Source organism: Ambystoma mexicanum, chromosome 8, assembly GCF_040938575.1.
Source record: "Ambystoma mexicanum isolate Mex_15411 chromosome 8, UKY_AmexF1_1, whole genome shotgun sequence".
NCBI classification, from domain to species: Eukaryota; Metazoa; Chordata; class Amphibia; order Caudata; family Ambystomatidae; genus Ambystoma; species Ambystoma mexicanum.
Window position 1 is genome coordinate 1,487,653,715 of NC_090929.1, and position 26,936 is coordinate 1,487,680,650.

At 49.0% G+C, this 26,936-nt stretch overlaps 1 protein-coding gene across 2 annotated transcripts in view; it reads right to left on the reverse strand.

The window, feature by feature from the left end:
* SLF2 (SMC5-SMC6 complex localization factor 2) overlaps positions 1-26,936 on the reverse strand; it is a 1,286,318-nt gene that overhangs the window by 20,018 nt on the left and 1,239,364 nt on the right. For both annotated transcript variants that reach the window (XM_069611667.1, XM_069611668.1), the window contains exons 18-19: positions 20,018-20,104; positions 19,641-19,709 (exon numbers count right to left, since the gene is read on the reverse strand). In XM_069611667.1, coding sequence (XP_069467768.1) covers positions 19,641-19,709; positions 20,018-20,104 — 156 coding nt within the window. The remainder of the gene's footprint in view (positions 1-19,640; positions 19,710-20,017; positions 20,105-26,936) is intronic.

Genomic DNA, 26,936 nt, shown 5'->3' on the forward strand with positions numbered 1-26,936 from the left:
AACAGTGCCGGGTGTTTAGTTTACGTGCCTCCTTGAGGGTATCCATACACCTTTGTGGTAGATTTAGATGTCCAAACTCTGACCTCAGGAGCCACCCTGCCAAGTTAATTGAGTGAGGTTGAGGGTGTAATGTTATTCCCCCATGCTGGGTCAGCAAATTAGTCTGGCATGGGAGTTTGATAGATCGCACATCGCCAGTTTGCACAGATGTAGATACCATGGTTGTCTTGCCCACATGGGAGCAACTAGGACCAGCGTCATCTGTTCTCTGTGAATTTTGTTCACCACCCTGTTCATTAGAGGAGTTGGGGGAAAAGTGTAAGCACATTTCCCTGACCAACTCCTCCATAGGGTGTTCCCCTTGGAGTCTGGTTGGGGAAAACTGGACGCGAAGTCTGGGCATTGCTTGTTTTCTTTTGTAGCAAAAAAGTCTAGCGTTGGGTAGCCCCACTGTGAGAAGATGTGATCTACGACGCTTGTGTTGAGTCGTCATTCGCGTTCTTCTGGTAGGGGATCTCTGCTTAGCGAGTCTGCTAGGATGTTGAGTTCCCCTAGAACATGTTGGGAAGTTAAGAACATACCCCGTTTGAGTGCCCATTTCCATATTTTCTGTGCTAGCTTGGGCAGATTTGGAGAATGTGTGCCCCCCTGCCTGTTGATGTAGAATATTGCAGGAGTGCTGTCGGTTAGGATCTGTACCAACTGATTTGTCATCTGTGCTGTGAATGCTTGAAGTGCCTTGAATACCGCTAGAGGTTCCAGCAGGTTGATATGGTTCTGTGCATTTATGTGAGTCCACAGACCATGTGCTGTGAGATGAAGCTGATGTTTCCCCCCCCAGAGAGTGACGCGTCTGTTGTAACTACCGCTTGCATGACCGGATCGTGGAAGGGTTTTCCCTTTAACAGATTCTCCTTTGTCCATCAGCAAAGGGCTTGTACTAGTGCTGGCGAAACGACCACTAGATCGTCACACTGACCGCTTGCCTGAGACCACTGTTTGGACAACTACTCCTGCATCTGGCGCAAACATGCGTGTGGTAGCAGGTAAATGCAAGATGCCATCATGCCGAGCAAACGCATAACTTTGCGTACGCTTATCTGGTGACCGGCTTCATACAGAGGTATTTGCAGTAGCACGTTTTGGATTCTTTCCTTTGATGGAAACACTGGCACTTCTTCTGTGTTTATGACAGGTCCTAGAAACTGTTTGGTCTTGTTTGGTACAAGGCTTGATTTTTTCGCGTTTATTGAGAAACCCAATTGGAAAAGGTTTATTGTTCTTTGCGTATTTTGCCTGCAAATTTGGGGAGACTCCCCTGTAATCAGCCAATCGTCCTGGTAGGGGTAACACTGGGAGTGCCTCCCTGCGCAGGTGCGCTGCCACCATCGCCAGTACCTTGGTGAAGACCCTTGGAGCAGATGCTATTCCGAAAGGTAGCACCTTGAAATGGTAGTGTTGGTTTGCTATCTTGAAACGCAAGAATCTTCTGTGTGATGGAAACATTGAAATATGAAAATAGGCATCTTGCATACCCAAGGTTGCTATGTAGTCCCCCGCTTCAGCAGTGGGATTTCTTCTTGTAGCGTTGTCATGCAGAAAAGTTGTGTGGCTTGACATAGGTGTTTGCAGGGCGCAGGTCTAATACTGGGTGAATTGTTAGATCTTGTTTTGGCACAAGGAAGGAGGTTGAATAGATACCCTTGTTTACCTGGTTTGATGGGACGATTTCGATGGCGTCCTTGAGCAGCAGCGTTGCAACCTCTTCTAGAAGGATGCGTTGCTCCTCTTTCGTGGTGGATTTTTGACACAGGGGTGGTTTGAGGGTCTCTGTAGTAACTCCATGCAAAAACCGCCCGCCGCGGTTGATAGCACCCAGTTGTCCGAGGCAATTCCCTCCCATGTGTGGGCGAAGTGTGTTATATGCCCTCCTACTGGAGAGGCATGGGAGGGGACCTGAAGCGGGTGGTCATTGTTTCGGAGGTGTTGCTCCACCTCTGGAAGTGGATGACCTCCCCCGGCCGCGAGATCTACACTGGCCCTTTTGGAAGCCTTCAGAGGCTTGGGCCTTGATTTGAACCCCAGGTTAAGCCCTGATTTTGGCCATATCCTGAACCCTTCTGCAAGTTCTGTCCTCGAAAGCGACGAAAATTGTTTCCACCTCTTTGGCCTGGTGGTTTATTAGTGAGCTGGCCTAATGATTTAAGAGTGCTATACTCTTCCTTTGCAGAGATTAACACATCCTCAACCGCTTTACCAAATAGGACATGTTGAGGGGTGTTGCCCGCGTTTCCAATTTAAATCCTGATTGGCGAAGCCATGCATGGCGTTTTATGAGTGTTCCTTCTGCAATGATTCTTCCCGCATTATCTGCGGCATCAAAGTTATTTTTTAGGAAGCAGTTCGACACTGCCTTTCCTTCCACAACTGTGAGGAACAGTTGCGACTTTAGAGGTTCTGGGTCTGAGGCCATTAAAGTTGCAATCTCTTCCCACTTGTGGCTGTTGCAACTGGCCAGCTGCGTAGTATTGTGGGCAATTCTAGTTTGAAAAGCCGCTGAGGTGGCCACTTTCCTCCCGAGAGTGTAAAGCTTCTTGCTCTCCTTGTCGGGGAGTGCTTCCGATGAAGCTAGTGGTGTTCCTGCCTTTTTCCGTGTAGTGGTCACTACTAGTGAATCTAGTTTCAATTGGCCCCTGAAGTACAGTGGGTCTTTGGGGTGAAGGGTGGAACATTTTCTCAATACGTGGGTAACACAGCCCGCGTTTGACTTGAGGGCTGGATTCTCCTTTGTATGGACTGTAGTAGGGGTATAAACTGGATAACAGTTTCTTTTGTCCCCCAATATGTCCTCTATGCAATCTTTGTCCAATTGTGTTTTCCTGGGTTTGAATATGGAAATGCTCTGCTGCTTTAATGAGCATAGCATTAGCCTGAAGTTGGTTGTCCATCGCTGAGTCTGCTACCGGTGGGTCTATGTGATCGGGAGAGGGTAAGATGTAAACGTCCTCTTCATCCTCATCATAGTAATGATCTACCCCCCCAGGTGTATCCTGCTCCTCAGAGTCTGTATTGGGAACATAGAGATCATATTGGACTGGGTTTTGCTGAGGGGCAATTAAAAGGGTGTCTGGACGCGGCCTCTTTTCTGGGGGTTGTGAAGACGTAGCACCACTAGTTGGTGGCGTGTTCTGTAAGCTTTACATAGCCTGGGGATTTTTCTCAAAAAGTCTGCCATGAAAGTTTCATCACCCTATCAATGTCTTCAGAGTACCATTGAGAGGAACTTGGTATGGTTTTAGGAGAGTGAGGTATTTCTGGGGTAGGCTGCCCTTTGTTCTTTAGAGCTGCTGCTATAGAACCCTCCCCTTGGGAAACACTTTCTTTCTCTTTGTGTGATGCACTCACTTTCTCCCTATGGGAATGGTGACTCTCTTTTTGAAGGGTGTTTTTTTGACGTTTTCCCTTTAAGGAGAGTCTCTGGGACATGTTTTTGCACCAGATGGGCTATTTTTGAACTCTTGGTGCTTTTTTGCCGATTTCGACGTTAATGTAGACTGTCGAGTTTCGGCGGATGGGAGGTCTGAAACTGCCTCTTCTGACCCTCGGCTTTCGGACGATGTATTGGACCACGGGGTCCATGTCACCTTTGTCTCGCGACTTTGAGAGCCTGTCGTGCGGCGATCGTGATCTTGAGTGCCCAGAAGACGGGGAGCTAGCAGACCTACCCCTCGACGCTGTGTGTGGCCGTGTAGATGATGGGGTCGTCGACTTTTGGCCTTGGGGTATGTGCTTTGTGTGGGCTGTCTTGTGTGTGCTACCCACCGGCTGTCATCCCTGTAACAGCACCGCCGGCCTGTCTGATGGGGTTGGGGACTGGCACATGGGAAGCGGTTGCTTCCCTATCGCCTTCGTCATCCGAAAAGACACTGATGCTGCCATCGCTGGATGCACCCTCCACGTTCATGGCGGCCTGGGCCTGCATGGCGTGTTGGACACAACATATGGTCTTTCGGACCTTTAGGGTCTTTGGTTTGACGAGCAGACAAGCTCTACAGTGGCACTCATCGTGGTCCCTTGCAAGACAGAGATTGCATACCCGGTGCTCGTCTTTCCAGGGGAACTTCTTGTTGCAACGACATTTTAATGATGTGTTTTCCATATTTGGACGGAATGGCAGCTAGGCGAAAATAGAGAGGGGAAAGGGGCATATGCATTCTCTAAGTGGCCTAAGAAATGTCCACCCCCACCCTTCCTACTGTCTGGGCTGAGGCCTGGTGCAGCCTTCCAAGGCCAAAGGGGTGTCGTCGAGTCAAGTTCTTTGTTCTACAACGTTTGTCCTTATTACCGCCAAAGATGTTCGTCGAAGGTCGGTAATATAAAGGATAGAAAGAGAACTAGCTCTAATAACGTTATTTATTAATGGTGTTAGCCAAAACGGAACTCCGCGTTATATCGTCAGACGATGATGGCGGGAAAAAAAATCTGAGGGACTCCACACATGAAGGACCATGGGTACAGTGGACATCACACTAGGGATAGTATTACTGGCACACCCTGTCGACGTCCCTTTTCGATTTTCGAAACCACAACTGTAATACTCTGCAGCTTCCACTAGATGTCGGCCTATGCTTAGCATGTGATCTAAGCAGATTCCCCAAGCCTCAGGAATTTATATATTCATTGAAAAAAACATTGTTAAAGGGACGTTATGGTTAAACTGCAGTAATAAAAACCTATCAAAACCAGTGGAAAAAGTGTGTTAAAGGGATATTATGGTTGCAAATAAAATCGAAAACCCCCAGAAATTTGCCAGTTATGGTCAGCCAAGCAACTATAACTTGCACCACCACTGTGCAAGGTTTAGAGAAAAAGCAGGCAACACATAATGGAAAATTCTTGTTATCGTTGCAAAAACTGCTATGTCAAACTTCACTATATTACCAAAACATGCATGCTTGCCCATATCACCTATTCTAATGTGCAAACTGTTATTTTCTTCTTTCGTTCTGTCACTTTTACAACCACTTCTCCCACTAAAACACATGCTGTAAAATGCCCAGAATGCACACAGAAAATGAAAATTGCACGTGTTAACGCATGGCAAGTACATAGATTGCAAAATTAACAAAATGCACTGCGCATACAACTACTCATTTCAGCACCATTTGAAGGAAACCAAATAAATGCATGTGTACATTTGCAACAGTGCTATCTGTACATTTTAATAAATAAATTAAAGGAACAGGAAAGGATAGCTGCAACATACTGCAATGACACTCATGTAGCAAGCATCTATGAGCGGGAAAGTTAATAAAAGTGCACACACTAACATTCTTTCTAATCTGTACATCTTTCTGGGCTTCTGCCTTTTCTCAGCCTACTAGGACTTGAACTACTCAATTTCCAATGTAAATAGTGCAACAACTCACACACTTGCAAAACTATAGCCCGGTAGGGCATACTTATCACAGCACCACCGGCCCCCATACCAACAATGCTGATGCTCCTAAGTCCCCGTTCCTATACAGTGCTGTACAATTGCACACAAATACAGACTAACATTTTCCAACACCTGACTTTCTAGGCCAACGTGGCCTGTAATATCCTAGTGCTGGGAAGCTTGCTGCCAAACAAGGCATTAGGAATGTTCAAAACATTTACTTGAACGGCGTAGACCATTTGTGTTTGCAAATACTCAACCTTCATAGAAATTCAACAAACAATCCCGACACCACTTACAGTGCCTCGGGAATAAGGCAGGAATTGGACTACTGTGCGGGAATGGTGAGATTCACCATAAACACACAAGAAGATCCGCAAGAATTTCTAATGTACTTACTGCAAGTGCTAGAAAGCAAAAATATACCTACAAATGAAATATTCCAGATTTCATATATGTGGAAACATATATGCACTTTCTGCAACCGTTGGTGCAGGATCAAGTCCCTAATGAGCACTTTGTGTATGTATGTATCTATACCTAATTGTGAATCCATTCCATTTCAGCAGGGGCGCAAAATGAAAATCATGGCATATTGTGTACGGTTTGCAATTCGGACAATCGTTCCACCTTACACATAAACTCACATAGCCAATATGTAATAGTAATGCTTTTAAGATACAACGCAGATGGTACCAAAAAACAACTGCAAGCTTCACACACGGGCAAGTATTGCTTGGCAAGAAAACCTTCACAACAGTAGGCATAATCTACCACACGGCTGCCACAACCAGTGAGGTCACTATACCGCATACATTAAAAAGAAATGTGGGTGGTTTGAATGCAATGATACTTCCGTTACTCTGAAACAGAGATTTCCAGAAAATTAAACAATTGCCTACTTAATATTCCTGAAACCTAAATGTACTCGCTGACCTGTAAAAGTAGCATAACCTACTGCCCGATAGACACTAACAGGTATGTAAGTGCAAAAGAAAAATACCCTTGTGCCCGGTGAAACTGTAAGAACTTAGCATACACCAACTGGTGCATGAGTACATCCTTCATTGCGCTACAATGCGGTTTCTGAAATGGAAAATAGTTTCATTATGGCAACAGATGTGCATGTTGTTCATTTTTCATAATGCTATACAAATGTTTTCCCCAATGATTTTAGACACAAACAGTGAAAAACACGCACTAATATTGTTTCACCCATAGTACTTATAAAGTACTGAGTATGAGGGTCTCTAAACTGTACTCACTAACCTGTAAAACGACCAACTATTAGAATATGCCAACTGCTGTCTAACTGTACCCATACAACTGCAATGAATTCGCCAACTGGCATCTAACTGCACCCATAATACCGCAATGTCACTTGCCAATAGGGAAAAACCTGAAATCCACCAACAGGAATGAAAGTGCTTCAAAACATACCCTGCAAAACTATGAATAGTTAGAATACAGCAACAGGTATCTAACTGCACCCATAATACAGCAATATTATTTTCCATTAATGTAAAAGTTAAAGTCTACCAGCACAAATAAAATTTCTTCTGAAGATGCCCTTCAAGACTCGTAATGTATTAACAGTCAGAATACGCCAACTGGTATCTAAGAACACCCATAGTACTACAATATTACTTCCAGTGGTGAAACTGCTCAAATCCACCTTCAAGAATCAAACTGCTTCAAAACATCCCATCGAGAACTTTGAAACTAGCAACAGTTACAATACAACAACAGGTATCTAACTGCCCCCACAATACTGCAATATTAGTTTTCAATAGTACAGTACTTGGAATATACCAACAGGACTCAAACTGCATGAACAGATAGTGTTACAAAGTGAAAAAGGATAAACAGTTAGAATACGCCAACTGGTATCTAACTGCAACCATACCACCACCACTTCCCGTAACACAAAACACAACCACCATTTCAATTCCAATTCCTCCTGCTGCAACAGTGCTTTTAACACCAAAACCACGTTAATGTGCATCTTAAACATTCCTGTAAGTACTGCACACTTCAATGAAACATAGTGCGACACTTATCAAATAAATGTACTAGCATTTTTTTTATCCTGCATGGATTTTGTTTCCCCACAGACCCAATGATTATGCAACCGAACACAGGAACTGTGCACATTGCACAGTAACGTTGTTTGAAGCATAGTACTTGTAATGTACTAATTATGACGATCTGCAAAGTACATGAATATGTGAAATTGTGTAGAATAAATTATGAAGTACCTAACATATTATGCTGCGTTTTTTTTCCACAGAGAAAGAACCAAAGATTTCTCCTGCATTGCCACGTGCAAGAAAAAGAATGTGTGCCCGCAATGGTACATTAATCAAAAGTGCTATTTCCACTAACTTGGTATTCTGTCACTGTGTTCCAAAAAGTATACAGTGCCTGGAGAGTATGTACAAGGAGTATACGCATATTAGTGTCATGCTTCTTTTTAATCGGAATGGGCAAATTGCATTTCTATACACATATTTGGGCAATGCTAATGCCAATGGGCACATTCTTGGATGCATGGCTGTATTATGCTGTGGTGGTTGTGGCAAGCTCCGAGACTCTTGGGTGCATGGGGTACCGGCCTACCGGCCATGCATCCAAGAGTCTAGGGGCTGGCCACAACCACCAAAGCATAAAACGGCCACACACCCAAGAATCTGGCCAGTGGCCACAACCCCCACACAATTAACCCCCATTTCCCAATTTGAACACCATCTGCACATATTGAAGTAGAATGCCAACCCTATGTTTCCCCAATGCCAATATCACCATATCATCCATACTCCACTCAACTACTGTAAGAAGCCCTCATGCAGTCAGCAAATTACCTCAAACATGTTTCTGCAACTGCCCTCCAAACACTAGCTACTGCAATAGTTGTGGGTAAAGTCTTGGTTGCATGGCCGTATGATAGTGCAGTCGTTCTGCCAGTGCCTACATTCTTGGACGTATGGGCAATTTTTAAACTAAGCAAACAACCTCTTATCATCTACATTCCACTCCCCTAACCTAATAAAGCCTGCCTGCAGTCCCCACAAAGGCCTGGTCTATGCACTACTGTACACATTATTGCAATGGATTTTTCCAATAGCCAAATTCCACTTCTGTACACACATTATTAGAGTACTTGCAGCCAGTGGCCAGACTCTTGGGTGCATGGGCTTATTATGCTGAGGTGGTTGTGGGCAGACCCTAGACTCTTGGGTGCATGGCCTATGGCCTCCGGCCACGCACCCAAGAGTCTGGGGTCTGCCTACAACCACCACAGCATAATACGCCCATGCACCCAAGACTCTGACCACTGACCACAACTAACACACAACACTTTGCCCTTTTTTACCAACACCAATATCAGCATATCATCTAGATTGCACTCCCCTAGTCCAACAGGCCGGCATGCAGTCACCAAACAAACCCAAACATGTTCCTCCAAGTGCCCACCAAACACTACCTACTGCAATAGCTGTAGGCAAATTCTTAGTTGCATGGCCGTATGATACTGCAGTAGTTGTACTAGAGCCTAGATTCTTGTGTGCATGGCCTATTTTTAACCTACACAAACATCCTCAGATCATCTACATTCCACTCCCCTACCATAATGAAGCTTGTCTGCATCCACCACATAAGCCTGCAGTGTTCGCGGACTGCCGCACTCTGCACGGTCTTCTTCCACCTAAACAAATACATCATATCAACCATCTTTCACTCCCCCACCCTTCCCTGCCCCTCTTTCCAACACCAACTGCCCCAAAACATGTTTCCCAGCCCTGTTCCCCACCGCACTATTCGCAGACAGCAGCAGCCTTCCGCGGATAGAACATGGCAGGTGTTTCGGTGAAAATCCATCCAGCGGTTCGGGCTGTAGGCATGAGCAAATAATATTTTTCATTGCCCCTATGGGAGAAAAAAAATGTAGGTACCCCTATAACTTTGCCCCCCCCTTACGAAACCTCGCCAAACTGGCCATAAAGATTCAGAGCGGGCCATATACTATTTTTGCAAGGTTTGGTAAGGCTTCGTCCAGGGGGAGCAAAGGTATAAGCTGTCCAAAAAGTGCTCTTCCTAGGAGTTGAGCAACTTAACCATAAATACATGGCCAGCAACGGAGTCCGTGAAATATACATACCAACATATTTGGGACATTACTCACCGCAATCGTATTTCTGATGCTTGCATCTGCTTAGATTCACATGCTATGCATAGGCCAACATCTAGTGGTACTCGCGGAATATTACATGTTATGGTTTCAAAAATCAAAAGGGACGTCAAAAGGGCGTGCCAGTAATACTATCCCTAGTGTGACGTTCGCTGTACCCATGTCCTTCATGTGTCGAGGCCTCTCAGAATTTGTTTCTGACACGAGGTAGCATGAAGTGTAGCGCGAGTACAGATGTAATAAAGCAGATAAGAGTAGATAAAGCCAGAAAACATCTATGCACCTTCTACTCAACAGGGGAGAAGGTGGGTGCATGTGAATTTAAGCAGATACAAGCATCCGAAATACAATTAAGGTGAGTAATGTATCCCTTGTGAGGCTTGTAGATCTGCTTAGATCACATATGCTATGCATAGACTGCTTGTCCCACCTGTGAATCTGCTTTAGAACGGGTGTCAATGCAGTAGTGCCGAGTAAAAGTATGTATAGAGCTCCATGTAGCTGCTTTGCAAATGGCGTCCAGCGGGATGTTTGCAATAAAGGCCAAAGTAGCTCCTGTACACCTGGTAGAGTGAGCTCCTGGTGTGAAAGGCAGAGCTTTGTTTGATAGGGAGTAGCAGAGCTGTATGCATTTCACTATCCATCTGGAAAAGGCGTTTTTTTTAAAAAAAGGTGATCACCTTCTCTGCCAGGTGCTATGGAGACAAACAGTTGGTCTGTTTTTCGTAGCGGTTTTGTTTTGTTTACATAGTAAAGAACCACCCTTCTTAAATCTAGTGTATGTAGGTTTTTCTCAGCTGAGCTTGAAGGGTTTTGAAAGAAAGCGGGTAGTTCAATGGACTGGTTGACATGGAACTTGGATATGAACTTAGGTGAGAACCTACGGTGTGTTCTTAGTACCAACTTGTCTTTGTGGGTAACAAAGAAAGGGTCTTGCACTGAAAGCTTGTAGTTCACCGACTCTTCTTATGGAGGTGATGGCCACCAGAAAAGCTGTTTTATATGTTCGGTGTTTAAGGCTGGATTTGTGACTAGGCTAAGGGAGGGGGGGGGGGGGCTATGAGGTTTGCGACTACCATATTTAGATCACACCCTGGAGGTGGGTTAGAAATGGGAGTGGGGGGTGTTTAAGCCTTTTTACTCCTTCCAAGAATGCCTTAATGACTGGGACTTTCCACCAGGACACCTTGCTTTGAGAAGTGGTGTATGAAGATAGAGCCGCTAGGTGAACCTTGCTGGAGTTGAATACTAGACAGGAGTCTAGTAAGTGGAGCATGTAATGAAGAATGTGTGATGGAGTACATTTGATCAGGTTTACATTTTTTGACTGACACCATATCACAAATCATTTCCATTTGTTAAAGTAACAGTGTTTGGTGACTGGTTTGCCTGCCTCCTTGAGGATTTCCATACACCTCTGAGGTAGTTTTAAATGGCCAAACTCTATGAAGTCAGGAGCCAAGTTGCCAAGCTTATAAATTGAGGATACGGTTGTAACGTTGTCACCACGTGTTGGGTGAGCATGTTGAAGGGGCATGGGAGTTTGATTGGATCGCACATTGCCAGTTTGCGTGGAATGCGGAAACCAAGGTTATCTCGTCCACACAGGAGCAACCAGGATTAGAGTCACTTGTTCCTGGTGCAATTTGTTCACTATCCTGCTCAGTAGCGGTGTTGGGGAGGAAAAGCATAGGCACATTTCCCGACCAGCTCATCCACAGGGTGTTCCCCAGGATCGGGGTTGGGAAACCTGGATGTGAAGTCTGGGCACTGTGTTTTGGCTTGTGGCGAACAAGTCTAATGGAGGATAGCCCCATAGGGAAAAGATAATGTCTGAAATTATTCTGCTGAGCTGCCACTCGTGCTCATCAGGTAGAGGTTCTCTGCTTAAGCTAGAGAATGGAGTTCCCCTGGAACATACTGCGACACTAGGAACATGTTCTGCCCGAGTGCCCACTTCCAAAATGTTTTGTGCTAGCCTGGACAGACTTGGAGACTGCATGCCTCCCTGCTTGTTCATGTAAAACATGGCAGTGGTGCTCTCTGTATGGATTTATACTTGTTGGCGTGATAGATGCACTTGAAAGGCTTGCAGGGCTTGGACCACTGCTAGTAGCGCTGAAATGATTTTGGGCTCTGGTATGGGTCCACAGGCCATGCTCTGTGTGGTGAAGGTGGGCTCCCCACCCGGTGAGAGATGTGTTTGCTGCGACAATCACTTGCACTGTAGGGTTGCGGAAAGGTTTTCCCTTCAACAGATTTCTCAGCGTAGCGCTTGAACTAGGGTTAGCGAAACAACCACTAGATCGTCTCACTAACTGCTCGCCTGAGACCACTGTTTCGCTAACCACTCTTCCATTTGGCGCATGTGCAACAGTGCGTGGAGAACCAGGTAAATGCATGAAGCCATCATCCTGAGCAAGCGCATTGCTTTGCGTACGGGTATTTGGCGACCGGCTAGATACCGAGGTATTTGCAGCAGTATGTTTTGCACTCTTTCGTTAGACGGGAAGACTAGCCAACAGTCTCAAAGGGTCAAACAGAGCACCCATCAGGAATTTCAAGACCAAATTCAGATCCCAGACCGGCACCTGAAACGGGGACAGCAGGAACACATTAGTGAGTCCTTTTAGAAATTGGGAAATCAAAGGAATCTTAAAATAAGAACATTCTTCAGACGAGCGCTTGAAGATAAACAGCGCCACCAGGTAACCTTTAATGGTACCTATTTGAAGACACCTGCGGGCCAAAGAAAGCAAGCAAGCTAGAACCATGGGAATGGAACACTGAAAAGGATCGACATTGTATCCTCTGCACCAGTCGCAAAACTTGCGCCAACCGTACAGGGTTTTGGTTGCCGGCCGCCTGGCCGAAAGCAACACCTCCATCACGTCATCCGGGAGGTCCCAATCCTTATATCTCAACCTTTCAGAAACCAAGTGTGAAGGTTGAGAGTCTTGACCTCTGGATGGAGAACCCAACCCCCCCCCCCTCACGAGAGATCTTCTCAGTAGGGAAGACGGCGTGGAGGGCAGATTGACATTTCTAGAAGGACCAGGTATCACGCTCTCCTGGCCCAATTCGGAGCAATGAGGATCATGTGGGATTGGAACCTCTGCAACCTCCTTAGCACCTGAGGAATGACAGGCACCGGAGGAAACGCGTACAGAAGTGGGAATGACCAATCCACGACCAACGCATCCCCTAAGGCTCCTCTCGGAGGAAATTCCCTTGAGCAGAATCTCTCGCACTTCCGGTTGGCACTGGTCGCAAACAGATACACTTGTGGGGTTCCCCAAAGGGCGAAGCTCTGCAGAAGGACTTCCTGAGCCAACTCCCACTCGTGAGAGATCATGCTCTGCCTGCTCAGAGCGTCCACCGCAGCCTTTTCCTCTCCGGCCAGATGAAATGCCGAGAGTGTTCACAACAGGAGTGACCCTACCCCCCCCTTTTTTGTTGAGGTAATGCATGGCCACTGTGTTGTCCGTCATGATCAGGACACTCTTCCCCCGCTAAGACGGCACAAAAGCCTTCAGGGCCATCCTGATGGCTCTCAGCTCCAACAGGTTGATGTGAAGTTTGGACTCCGATGGAGACCAATGACCACTGGCAGTCAGATCGTCGGCATGAGCCCGCCATCCTCTGAGGGAGGCGTCTGTCACCACAGTCACCTGCGGCCAAGGTTGCCAAAATGGCTCCTCCTTCATCAGATTCCCTTCGCTGGCCCACCACAGAAAATCCTGCGAGACAGAGTGGAATCTGAATGGGATACGACATCTTGCCTGAGAATTGGGACCACTGCATCTTGAGAACCCATTGCAGGGATCTCATCCGGAGTCTGGCCTCTGGCACCAGAAAAATGCAGGATGCCATGAGGCTGAGCAACCTTAAGAATACAAAAGCCGGAAGAATCTGGGCATGTTGAAATTTGTCCATCTGCACAATGTGATGAGCTCTCACCTTGGGAGGCGAGCACTTTCCCCAAGGACGTGTCCAACACAGCCCCGACGTACTGGAGCTGTTGAGAAGGTGTCATTTGGGACTTCTTGAAATTGAGGGAGAAGCCCAGCTTGTGGAGGGAGCGGCAGGTGAGGCTGAGAGGATTCAGAGCTTGCTCGGGAGAACGTGCTTGGATCAGCCAGTCGTCCAGGTAGGGGTAAAAGTGAATCACCCCTTGCATGAGATACGCTGCCTCCACCACCATTAGCTTGTTGAAGACCCTCGGGCGGAGGTCAATCCGAATGGCAGGACCCGAAACTAAAGTGCGAGCTGCCAGCTGCAAACCTCAGGTACTTTCTGTGCTTTGGATGAATCTGTCACACTTTGCCTTGAATCTCACCTGTTTATCCTTTGAAGACGTGTTGTTCGGAGGTCTTTCCTTCTTTCTGGTGGTTCGGGACTTGTACAGATAGGGGCAAGTGTCCTCTGTCGCAAGTGTGCAGGTACCAGTCTCGTAGAGATCCAGGCGTTCAGTATTCCTGGGAGGATCAGGTAAGTATAGATCTGAATCCGGGAAGGGTTTGGGAATCGGGAAGCTCGCACCGTGTCGAAGGCAGAATACGAGTGCAGTACGGATCCGAGCTAAGGGTCCGAGGAGAAGGCAGTAAGAACAATTCCACAAGCGGTAAGCGTGGCAGGACGGAATACTACCAGGAAGGAACTGGGAACCACTAAACAAGGGGGTAGCACGGGGGTAGAGGGAAGTTAGACACACACTTGCCAGAACTTTGGAAAGGTAGCGTTGAGACGCGCAGAGCCGCGGGGCGTGTCTGTTTTCTAGGAAGTGGCATGTCAGTTGAAACACCAGACAGGGAACTTCGTAATGGTGTCAGCCATGTTGGGAGTATACTAGAAAGGATGTTGCGGTGTTTGATGGACCATGTAGTCCAGATGGGGCGGAAACGGTGAATCATGACAGAATCGCACATTAAAGTAAGCATCCTGTAGGTCCAGAGACACCAACCAATCTTGAAGTCGAAGGGCCTGAAGGACCTGAGAAAGAGTGACCATCTTGAACTTGACCTTCCTGAGGAACTTGTTCATCCAACGCAAGTCCAAGATGGGTCTCAGTCCCCCCGTCTTTCTTTGGAATAAAAAAATATGGGGAATACCATCCCTTGTTCCTCTCTGCTACAGGCACTAGTTCTATAGCGCCTTTCTCCAAGGAGCCGATCTGGAAGCTTCAAAGAGAGACTCCCTGGTGGATTGTCGTGAGGCTGCTTTAGGAAGGGAAGGCAGTAGCCGTGGGCTATGGTATCCAGAACCCACGCATCCGAAGTAATAGCTCGCCATTGTTCGGGATGCTGGGACAGTCTGCCCCCAACCGGCGAACAATGAACATGGCCTCATAGCTGTTTTGGAGCGTCTGCTGCAGCGCCTGAAGGCAAAGAGGCAGCTGCTTGAGCGGCTTTGGCACCTCTATTTCCCCGAACACCACAGGTACTTTTTCGTTGACCCCTTTGATTGGCGGCTCCTCTCGTCCTACCAAAAGAGTAGTAACGAAAGGAACCCCCCCTCCACTGTTGTCCCCTAGGACAAAAAGGCAGAGGGTGACGCACTGCTGCTCTCAAAGATTTAGCAGCAGCTTTTGAGGTCTGCAACCTCTCAAGGCTCACGTCAGCCTTGCTGCCAAACAAATGAGAGCCATGAAAGGGCAGGTTCAGAAGACTGGCATGTACATAAACCTGACTACCGCAACCACGCAAACCTGCGTATAACAGTGCTCGCAGCCATGGACTGTTGGCCGTGTCCAACCCAGACTGAAGGGATTCACATATGGCATACTTGCCACCCTGCACAAGAGTAAGGAACCCATCCCTTTCTTCCCCCTCGGGAATATGCTCAGCTGCTAGAGAGTGTGTGAGAAAATCTTGCTAAAGCACAAGTGGAGTTGGCTGACTCCAGCACCATACTCCCAGCAGAAAACACCTTGCGTGCCCAACCATCGAAGCACTTGTCGTCCCTATCAGGAGAGATGGTAGGGTACGCCGTCTGCCTCGAGGTGGCCGTAGCCGCCTGGACCACCAAACTCTCGGGAGTGGGGTGAGTGGAAAGGTAGCTGGGGTCGCTACTGGAAGGGTGATATTTTTTAGTTAACGTGTTAACCGCCGAAGAGACTCCGGGGTCTGCCAAGTAGCCGCCACCCTTTTTTGCAAAGTTAAATGAAAAGGCAACACTGGGTCAGAGGACGGACCTTGATCCAAAATATCAGACAAGTCATCCTGAACAAATGCCTCTGGAGGACTAGACCAACCAAGATACTCAGTAACCCTAGCCATCAGTCTCCTATAAGAGGATTCCGCATGAGCCCCAGAATAAGGCCTGCCAAACGGCACCTCCGGAGATGTGTCTAAGCCACTGGCATCATGCAATGACTGACTCATCCAACTGACTGCCCCCGGAAAAGACAGGAGCCACATCCGGCTCAACAGGGCCAAACTCGAAATCAGACCTCTCCTCATCCTCAGATATCATCCAGAGGAAGAAAGCAATCCTGCTTAGGAACAGAAGTGGGTCTGGAGTCCCCAACAGGCTTTACTGGCTTGGATTTAGCCTTCCTTGGAGGATCCACAGTACCAAGGATCTCCATCAGCAAATTCCGGCCAAATGACCCCGAAGGCATCGACCGCACCGAGGGCTGGAGTGAAGGCAAAGCACCAACCTCCGTATCAGATGAACACGGCGCCGATTGAGTCAACGTCGACCCCTTACCAGACTTCTGCGGTTTCGACTGGGGACGAAGACCGAGACCTGGTCTCTGGCGATCAACCTGAACCTTGTCGGAACGGTATCTCGACGGTTCCTGATGTTTATCGCGCCAAGGACCCAGGACGGAGACCCATCCCTGCTGGCTTCTTCCGAAGGCACGGACGGACCTGTGCCATGGGATTGAAAAATCACCAGCATTTTCTCCCAGAAGGCCTCCCATTCCTCAGGAGTCGAGGATTTAGTTGGACAAGCCACTTTCCTCGCGGCGCCATCCTCCGACGGGATGGCGACCAGAGATGCTGGTTCCGGGAGAGCCGAGTGGCAGGACCCACTCCGGGATCGAGATCCCCGGGATTCCTTCTGATGAGGAGAGTTAGCCCTCGAATCGCAAATCATCGGTGGACATCCCTTTCGCAACTTACTGGGTTTAGTAGCCCAACCTACCTGTAACTTCCCCTTACACTCCCGCAAGGCCTAAGCAGTCTGCGACTGGCATTTCGAACAGTCGTCGGTGTCATGACTCTCACCAAGACACTGCAAACATATGTCGATTACGGACCTGCACCGCATCTTAGACTTACAGTCTCGGCAAGTCTTAAAGCCAGACCGCGGAGTCGGAGGGGTAGATGAAGACGACATATTCAGGAAGAATACACGAGGCTACGGGCGCCGTGCGTCCTATTTATAACATCCGGTGACGTCACCCTCGATGGAGGCCTTCGAGGGACATCGACACAACGCCATTGACGCAGGACGCCCTCTGCCGAAAAATTTCCAAAGTAGCACAGCTGTGGACATTACATGTCAAAGATGTGTAATACGTTGGAGGACACAATCCATTCGAAAAAGCCCTTACTCCCCCTCCACCCCCTTTTTGTTGCCGGTTCCGAGACAGCGAGCGGTCCGGCTGCCTGGATCTCCGTTCCTGGAAGCCGCGGAATCCTCCATACGTACGCCCCCTGTCAGAGCGCTGCTGTGACTGGGTTTACGACTGGGGTGTGGTCTTTGTCAAGATGGATAAAGACTTTGTCGTTTGTGAGCTGTTTTTCTTCATGTCCAGCTCTTCGTTTGTGGTGGAGTGGAAGAGGGCCCCCCCCCCCTCAAACGGTTGATCTAATATGCATTCCTGTACGTCTGGGTTGAATTGCGTCGCCTGAAGCCAGGCTGTCCTTCTCATGTCTGTGGTGATACAGATGGCACAGCCAGGGGTGTCAATATGGGCCATGGTGGATTCCATGAGGTCCTGCGCCACCAGCTTGGCCTCAGCCAGCCGCGCCTTAAATCGTGATTGGCTCTGTGTAGGGAGTTCCGGGAGGAAAGCCGCAATTTTCCGCTATAACCTTTGGTTAGCGGCAGCCAGCATGGCATCGGCGATGGCCTGACGAGGATGCAAGGACTCGTTGGAATGGAGTTTCTACCAATACACTTCCAAGATCTTATCCTCCTTGCCTAGCAGCGCTGCAGAGGAGGCGGCGGCTGAGGACGACTGAGTATGAGCCGAGAGTATCCCGCTCAGTCTGCCTATACTTGGAAACAGGCGTCGATTGACCGGCTGGACCAAGTGGAGCTTGAACCAACCCTACATTGGTTTGTAGTGGAATCACCGGCTGCCCAACCTCGGGTTGGGGTAGGCCCAGGTACTCCGCCAGCCCAGGAAGACGTTCGGGGAAGGCCCTGGCTGAGGATGGCGTGTCCGGATCCTCCTCCTCATCCGTATCCTGCAGATCAGGAGGGTCCTGCGGAGGTGGAGGAGTAGCCGGAGCAGGAGACTGGGGTACAGTGACCGCGGCCGGAGGCTGAGGAGGAGGCTGGTACGGAACTGCCTGAGGAATCGGCTGGGACTTCCCTGGTGGCGTCCTTGAGGATAGCCCCCATCCGAGGTGACTTCATGTGCCCAAGAAACCTCTGGAAGAACTCCTCTTGAGTGGCCAGAGAGGTGGTATGGGGTACTGATGGGGTAGCCGGGAGCTGCTGGAGCCACTACATACCCTGCCCGTATGGACGCATGGAGAAGCTGCCCTGTGCATAAGGAGTATAGGCTGTAGGCCACGTACCTGGTTGAGGCCAGTCCCACCTTGACACTCGTTCTTCACCAAACTCCTGGAATGGCGTTGGACGGGTGCCTTTGTCTGGTGCAGCGGCCATCTTGTCGAGCTGCCTGCCACTTGCCTGCGACGTGTTGCTCGGCTCGCTGGGCCCAGCCTCATCCAAGATTCTTGCGTGTGGATCACAAGGCCTACCCTGCTCCTCGGGCCTAGGCCTGGTAGGTGTGACACCCTCGACCCGGGGGTCAGTAGAGCTGCGTTTAGGCGCCCCCTTAGACGTATTGCCGGTACTAGGGTGTAGCCCCTCGATGGCGGAGGCCCTCGGATGATAATCCGGTACAAGAACCTTCCGGTTCCTCAACACTGCCACTGGGGGGATCCAAGGACCCATCGGCCGGTAGCTGCAGCAGCCTCGGTGCACATGTTGGTACAAGGACCTGAACAGTCCTTCCTGCGCGGGAGAGTCCTTGGGAAGGAGTCTCCATTGAGGGGTGCGATGGAAAATAGTAGCCCTACCTTGGGTCTGGCTCGTTGCTTCACGAAGTTCTTGAGGACCTCTGAAGGCGACTTCTGGAAGAGCTCCCTCCACCTAGCTAGTCTGTTGTTCAGCGATTTCGATAACAGCGAGCCACACGCTGTACAAGCTTGCCAACCGTGGTCTGGGCCAAGGCAACGTAGGCAGAGGGCTTGGGGGTCTGAAGTTGGGAAGAGCCTGTTGCAGGATGGACACCTGCTGAACCCTGTGGAAGTCGACATGCGCCGGGGAGGAGCATGACGCCTGAGGACCGAGTACCTGAATGATAAAAAGACAAAAAAAGACAAAGAAGTAACCACGCGTGGAAATATATGGCTGAAGCCAAACCCAGGAGCGCAGCTGAATTCGGCCTGTTCCCATCGACGCGGAAAAGGGGACTGAGGTGTTGCGCCAGAGGGCGGAATCAGGGCAGCGCATGCTCCCTGGGACGCACCCCCGCTCACCTCGAAATTTAACGGGGAAGAAGGTTTTTTCTGGTGAAAAAGGTTCAGTCACCCGTCCCTGGACGCCCATGCAGTATGGAGGAAAGGGGACAGGACGTTAGAGTAATACATGAGAATGCTGCACAGTTAACTGTCGAAAATAAAGAAGAACAAAATAATAGCAATAACGGTATGACAGTTTTGTAATATCAAGATTTAAGTAGCAAAACAAAACATCACCTGACTAACAAAGTGTGTAGGAGCTAAACACAAGTCACAACCAGCATATTACTCACTTTACCTTGTTCGGTCTTGAGTTGTGAAGTAACTCTTGCCATTTCCCATATATTCTAGCAACTAAATCTTTAACCTAAAAGGTTCAGAAATAAAACGTCAGTTGTTTTTGGTGGTACAGTAACTACTGCTAATTTACTTACACAAGAAAAAAGCCTAAAGCAATCAAACTGTACATAACATATCATTACAAAGCCGAAACTGTGACTTTGGTTTACACAAACTTTAAACTAGGATGGGCATAGTCAATCTCTAATAAATTATAAATGAATATATTTCATTTTAATCAACAGGGTCTTTCATGCCAAGTTGAAGAAAACATGTACTTTATTGATTTGAATACTACTTGTTTGGTTAGAAAAGATGCCATTTTACTTCACTCACTTTAGTTCGGTAAAACAGCCTTGCATCTTCCCGGATATCACACTTAACGTGCTTCTCGAGCGCACTGCAGAGCTTCAGAATATAGGTCTGTGTAAAAAACACAAATAAAGCAATGTATTATTTAACCATTTCATTATATTTTTATTAGCACATCATAGACACTGACAAATGGTTATCGGCAACAGACTATGTCTTGCAACTACTGTGTCTTAATTTTGCTTCACATGTTTAGCTACTTTCTTGCACGCTAATTTGAATCTGTACTATTAAACAGACTGATCATTGTAAACCAACCATTCTTTGAAAACAAAATTAATGGCAGAACCCATAAGCAAAAAACCATTTGGAAAAAAGGAAAGGTAATGACTGATGTCAACCACACCAGGGGCTGCACATACATAATGCGCAACGGGGTGTCGACCCGCCACTCATGAAGGCTAGCCAAGCCTCCCAGTGAAAGATAATAGCATTTCTGATGATTGCATCTGCTTAGATTCACATGCTGTGCATATAGTCCGACATCCAGTAATAACCGCAGAGTATTGCATCTTGTCTTTCGAGAATCTGAAAGAGGATGTCGTCATGGGCATGCCTGTAACACTATCCCTAAAGTGACCTGTAGTGTACCCAAAATGCCTCATGCGTCGAGGTCCCTCCGATTGTATTTGTTCTGCCATGAGGGAGCCCAATGACTATCGTTAATGATTACATAAAGAGAGAAAGTAGTAAGACGCCTATGTTCTTTCCACCCGAGAGGGGAGGAAGTGTGGGCGTATGTGAATCTAAGCAGATACAATCATCAGAAATGCTATTACGGTGAGTAGTGCAGGTCTTCTGATGCGTGTTAATCTGTTTAGGATTACATCCTGGGCATAGACTAGCGAGCAGCACGCAGAGTTGGAAGTGGGTTGTGAGAAGGAACAGTAGTGAAAAGATGTCTTAGTACTGCTTGTCCCACCTGAGAATCAGACCTAGAATGAGTGTCTAGGCAATAGTGTTTTGTAAAGGTGTGTACAGAATTCCAGGTTGCTGCTTTGCAAATGGACTCTAGGGGAACATGTGCAATGAAAGCTATGGAAGCCCCAGTGCCTTGTGTAGAATGTGCTCTAGGGAAGTTCGCTCTTAGCAAGAGTCTAACAGGGTGTGATGCATTTGACAATCCACCTTGAAATGGCTGATTTAGAGACAGGGTCCACTTCTCTACCTGTTGCCACAGAAACGATAAATTGATTTGTTTTACTCAGTGGTCTAGTTCTTTCCAGGTAAAACAGGTCTGCCCTGTGCAGATCTAACGTGTGTAGGCTTCTTTCGGCCAGGTTAGTGGGTTTCTGGAAGAAAGTAAGCAGTAATATTGATTGGTTCACATGAAACTTGGAAATAAATGTAGGCGCAAATCGAGGGTGAGTGCGCAGAACCACCTTATCTCTGAACTGTAACGAAAGGATCTAGAACAGAGAGGGCTTGTAGTTCACCAACTCTCCTTATAGAAGTGATAGCCACTAGGAAGGCTGTTTTATAGGTAAGATCTTTGAGACTTGCCTTATGCATAGGCTCAAAAGGAGACCACATAAGTCTTGTCAAAACCACATTTAGGTCCCATCCGGGAGACGGGTTAAAAATGGGGGGATGGATCCTTTTAACCCCTTCCATGAAAGTCTTAATAACTTACTTTCCACCACAACACCTTCTGTTGTGATGTAGTGTAGGATGAGGGCGCAGCTATGTGAACTTTTAGGGAATTAAAAACCAGGCCTGAGTCTAGTAGGCGAGTAAGGTACAAAACAATGTCAGTAGGAGAGCAGCCAATAGGATTGACACCCTTGGACTTGCACCAGATAACAAATCGTTTCCATTTACTGCCGTAGCAGTCTCTGGTGTTAGGTTTTCTAGCCTCCCCGAGTATGTCCATGCATCTCTGGGGGGAGTTGTAGGTGCCCAAACTCTATGACCTCATGGGCCAAGCAGCTAAATTCAGGGTTTGCGGGCCTGGGTTAAGAGTTTCCCCCTTGTCTTGAGACATGTTGTATGGGCAAAGGAGTTTCATTGGAGGAGATAGGGACATCTCCATCAGATGGGAGAACCAGGGTTGGCGGGCCCACATGGGGGCCACCAATACCATGGGGACTGCTTGTGCATCTTGTGCACTATCTTGATGAGTAGGGGAGTCTGGGGTGGTTGGGGGGGAAGAACAAGTTACTCTCTTACCTTGTAACGTTCTTTCGATGGGATGGTCCGACGACGTATTCCATATCTATGACAGGTAATCACCACAGCTGTGCTGCTTCGGAAACTTTTTTCGGCGTCTGCGTCCTGCGTCGATGCACCGTCGTCGAAGACCTCCTCCGACGTCATCCGATGTGATAAGTAGGACGCACGACACCCATAGCCTCAGTTGTAGTTTTTTCCTCAGAACGTGTGACACCAGTCTTTAGCCAGTCAGACACAGAAGGCCTTGCGGTAACGTAAGCTGCAATCGCATAAGAAATTCTGCAGCAGGGAAGGTCGGGAGGGAGCGATATGGAATACGTCGTCGGACCATCCCATCGAAAGAACGTTACAAGGTAAGGGAGTAACTTGTTCTTCGAGGGGATTGGGTCCTCCGACGTATTCCATATCTATGACAGACTCCCAAAGCAGTACCAGAGCAAGGAGGAGGGAAAGAATTTAGAATCAAAATTTAGAATTGCCAATCAAATAGAGCAAAGGACCGCCTTGCCAAAGGCCAGATCCTGTCTTCGGATGGAATCGAGGGAATAGTGACATACAAATGTATGTACTGAAGCCCAGGTGGCTGCATCACAGATGCTGCGAATAGGAACACCCCTCTGCAGGGCAGTAGATGCAGCCATACCCCTGGTAGAATGGGCCCGCAAGCCAGCCGGTGGGTCCTTACCCGCCAAGCGGTAACACTCCGAGATCGCCAAAATAATCCAGCGAGACAAAGTCTGTTTTGTCACAGCTTGTCCCAAACGCTTTCCAGCGTAACCAATAAAGAGTTGATCGTCCACTCTGACCCGGGACATGCGTGAAACATAAAAGCTTAAAGCTCTCCTAGGATCAAGCCTATGGAGCCTCTCGTCTTCCCTACCAGGATGTGGAGGAGGATAGAATGCCGGAAGAACAACCTTCTGGGCCAAATGAAATTCTGTCACTACCTTCGGAAGAAAAGAAGGCCGGACTCTAAGGACAACCCTGTCCTTGTGAAATACAGTGAAGGGTGGCCTAACTGAAAGTGCCTGTTACTCAGTCACTCTGCGAGCGGAAGTAACCGCAACCAAAAACACAGTTTTCAGAGTTAACAGCCTCAAAGGACAAGAATGCAAAGGCTCAAACGGAGCACCCATAAGAAACTTAAGAACAAGGTTTAAATCCCAACCGGGCACCAGGAAAGGTGACGGAGGGAACACATTAGTGAGTCCTTTCAGAAACTGTGAAATTAAAGGGATTTTAAAGTAGGAACACTCTTCAGATGAGCGCTTAAAGATGGACAGCGCCGCCAGGTAACCTTTAATGGTACCCACTTGCAAGCCCCTGTGGGCCAAAGAAAGTAAAAAGGACAGAACCATGGGGATGTCACATGCAAAAGGATCCACATTCTGAACTCTGCACCAGTCGCAGAGTTTACGCCAACGGCAACGGTACAGAGACTTTGTTGCTGGCCGTCGGGCCGAGAGCAACACCTCCATCACGTCTTCAGGGAGGTCCCAATCCTTATACCTCAACCTTTCAGAAGCCAAGCGTGAAGGCTGAGGGATCTGACCTCTGGATGGAGAACCTGACCCCCCTCCCGTGAGAGCAGATCGTCTCGGTAGGGCAGACGACGTGGAGGGCAGATGGAAAAGTCGAGAAGGTCCGGGTACCATGTCCTCCGAGCCCACGCCGGAGCAATGAGGATCATCCGGGAACCGAATTTCCGTAACCTCCGCAGCACTTGCGGGATGACGGGGACTGGAGGAAACGCATACAGCAGCGGGAATGACCACTCCACCACGAACGCGTGTCCTAAGGCTCCTTTTGGAGGAAATTCCCGCGAGCAGAACCTCTCGCACTTCCGGTTCACACTGGAGGCGAAGAGATCCACTTGAGGGGTCCCCCAAAGGGCGAAGATCTCCAGGAGAATTTCCTGAGCCAACTCCCACTAGTGAGAGATCGTGCTCTGCCTGCTCAGAGCGTCCGCCGTCACGTTTTCGTCTCCGGCCAGATGAACTGCCGAGATCGAAACTTCCTGCTGGATGGCCCAGAACTCGAGCTGCATCGCCTCCCTGCACAGAGGAAGTGACCCTGCCCCCCCCTTTTTGTTGAGGTAGTGCATGGCCACTGTGTTGGCCGTCAGGATCAGGACATTATTTCCTCGCACAGTTGGCAGAAAAGCCTTCAGGGCTAGCCTGACGGCCCTCAGCTCCAACAGATTGATATGGAGTCTGGACTTTGACGGAGACCAACGACCGCTGACTGTCAGCTCGTTGGCATGAGCTCCCCATCCCGTGAGGGATGCATCTGTCACGATCGTCACCTCCGGCCAGGGAAGCCAAAACAGAGCCCCCTTCATCAAGTTGCCTTCGACGGCCCACCACAGAAGGTCCTGGGTGACCGAGGGAGGCTCCTGAACCGGGTCCAACATCCTGCCGGAGGACTGCGACTATTGCATCTCGAGTGCCCACTGCAAAGATCTCATCCGCAGGCGAGCCTCTGGCACCAGAAGAATGCAGGATGCCATGAGGCCGAGCAACCTCAAGAACTCGAACGCTGGGAGCATCTGGGCAAGTTAAAACTTATGCACCATCTGCTGAATGTGAAGAGCCCTCACCTGGGGAGGAAAACACTGCTCCAGGGATATGTCGAGCACTGCTCCGATGTACTGGAGCCGCAGTGTTGGCGTCAAATGGGACTTCTTTAAATTGAGGGAGAAGCCCAGCCTGTGGAGGGAGTGGCAGGTGACTGACAGGTGATCCAGGGCTTGCTCGGGAGAACGCGCCCTGATCAGCCAATCGTCCAGGTAGGGGTAGACGTGAATCACCCCTTTCCTGAGATACGCTGGCACCACCACCATGAGCTTGGTGAAAACCCTCGGGCGGAGGTCAATCCGAACGGCAGGACCCGAAACTGAAAGTGCGAGTCGCCAACCGCGAACCTCAGGTACTTCTTGTGCTTGGGATGGATCGGCACATGGAAGTAAGTATCCTTGAGGTCGAGAGACACCAACCAGTCCTGGAGTTGAAGGGCCTGGAGCACTTGGGAGTAACCATCTTGAACTTGTCCTTCCTGAGAAGTTTGTTCAAACCGCGCAAGTCCATGATGGGTCTCAATCCTCCGTCTTTCTTCGAAAGCAAAAAATAAGGGGAGTACCATCCCTTGCTCCTCTCCGCTACAGGCACCAGTTCTATGGCGCCTTTCTCCAGCAGGGATTGAATTTCCTGCGCAAGGAGCGGATCTGGACTCTTCAAAGAGAGGCTCCCTGGTGGATTGTCGTGAGGCCTCTGCTGAAAGGGAAGACAGTAGCCGTGGGTTATGATCTCCAGAACCCACACATCTGAAGTAATGGCGCGCCACTCTACAAGATGCTGCGCCAGCCTTCCCCCAACCGGCGAACCATGGGACATGGCCTCATGACTGAATGGTAGCGGCTGCGGCGTTGCCTGAGGGTAAAGAGGCAACTGCCCGAGCGGCTTTGGCACCTCGAGTGCTTTGCTTTCCACCTCTGGCACTCCTACGGTTGCCCCTTTGACTGCCAGCTCCTCTTGTTCTACTGAAGGACGAGTAATAATGAAAGGAACCACCCCTCCATTGCTGTCCCCTAGAACGAAAAGGCGGAGGTTGCCTAACTGCCGCGCCCAACGATTTCGCAGCAGCCTTTGAGGACTGCAACCTCTCAAGGCTCTCGTCAGCCTTGCTGCCAAAAAGGTGTTCTCCGTCAAAGGGCATGTTGAGGAGCCGGGACTGCACATCAGCAGCAAATCCCGACTTCCGCAACCACGCAAAACCTGCGTATTACGGTGCTCGCCGCCATGGACCGGCTGATGCAATCTGCCATGTCCAGACCCGACTGAACGGACTCACACATGGCGTCCTTGCCATCCTGGACCATAGCAAGGAAACCATCCCGTTCTTCCCCTTCGGGAATATGTTCAGCCGCTAATGCAACACAGTTCCACAGAGTGTGTGTGAAACGAGACAAGGCACAAACTGAGTTGGCAGCCTGAAGCGCCATACCCCCTGCCGAAAACACTTTCTTTGCCCAGCCATCGAAACGTTTGTCGTCCCTATCCGGAGGGATGGTAGGATACGACGCCTGTTTTGTCGGGGCCGTAGCCGTCTGCACCACCAAACTTTCCGCAGTGGGGTGCCTGGACAAATAGCCAGGGTCGCTACTGGCTGGACGGTATTTCCGCGACACAGACTTGCCCACAGCCGGAAGACTCTCCGGGGCAGTCCAAGTAACCGCCACCCTTCTCTGTAGGGCCATGTGAAATGGCAGTACCGGGTCAGTGGGAGGACCGATATCCAGGATGTCAGTCATATCATCCTGCACAAATTCCCCTGGGGGAGCAGACCAGCCCATGTACTCGGTGACCCGAGACATAAGGCGCTGATACGAAGAGTCAGCATGTGTGCCGGGCTCAGGCCTACAAAACTCCACCTTCGGAGAGGTGTCCAGTCCACTGGCATCATGCAGTGACTGCCTTAGGTCATCAAATTGGCTATGGCCCGAGAGGAGCACATCCGGCACCGAAACCGGCACCATGTCCACATCCGAACCCTCCTCCACCTCTGAAATATAATCCAGGCAATGAGAGGCAGGAGTCCGCGGGACCAAGCCATGCCTGACCTTGGCCAGAGCCTTCTGAGGGACATCCCCCATACCACGGGATCCCTCCGACGCCACCGCCTCGAAAGGCGTCGAGGAACCAAGCGGCGTCGA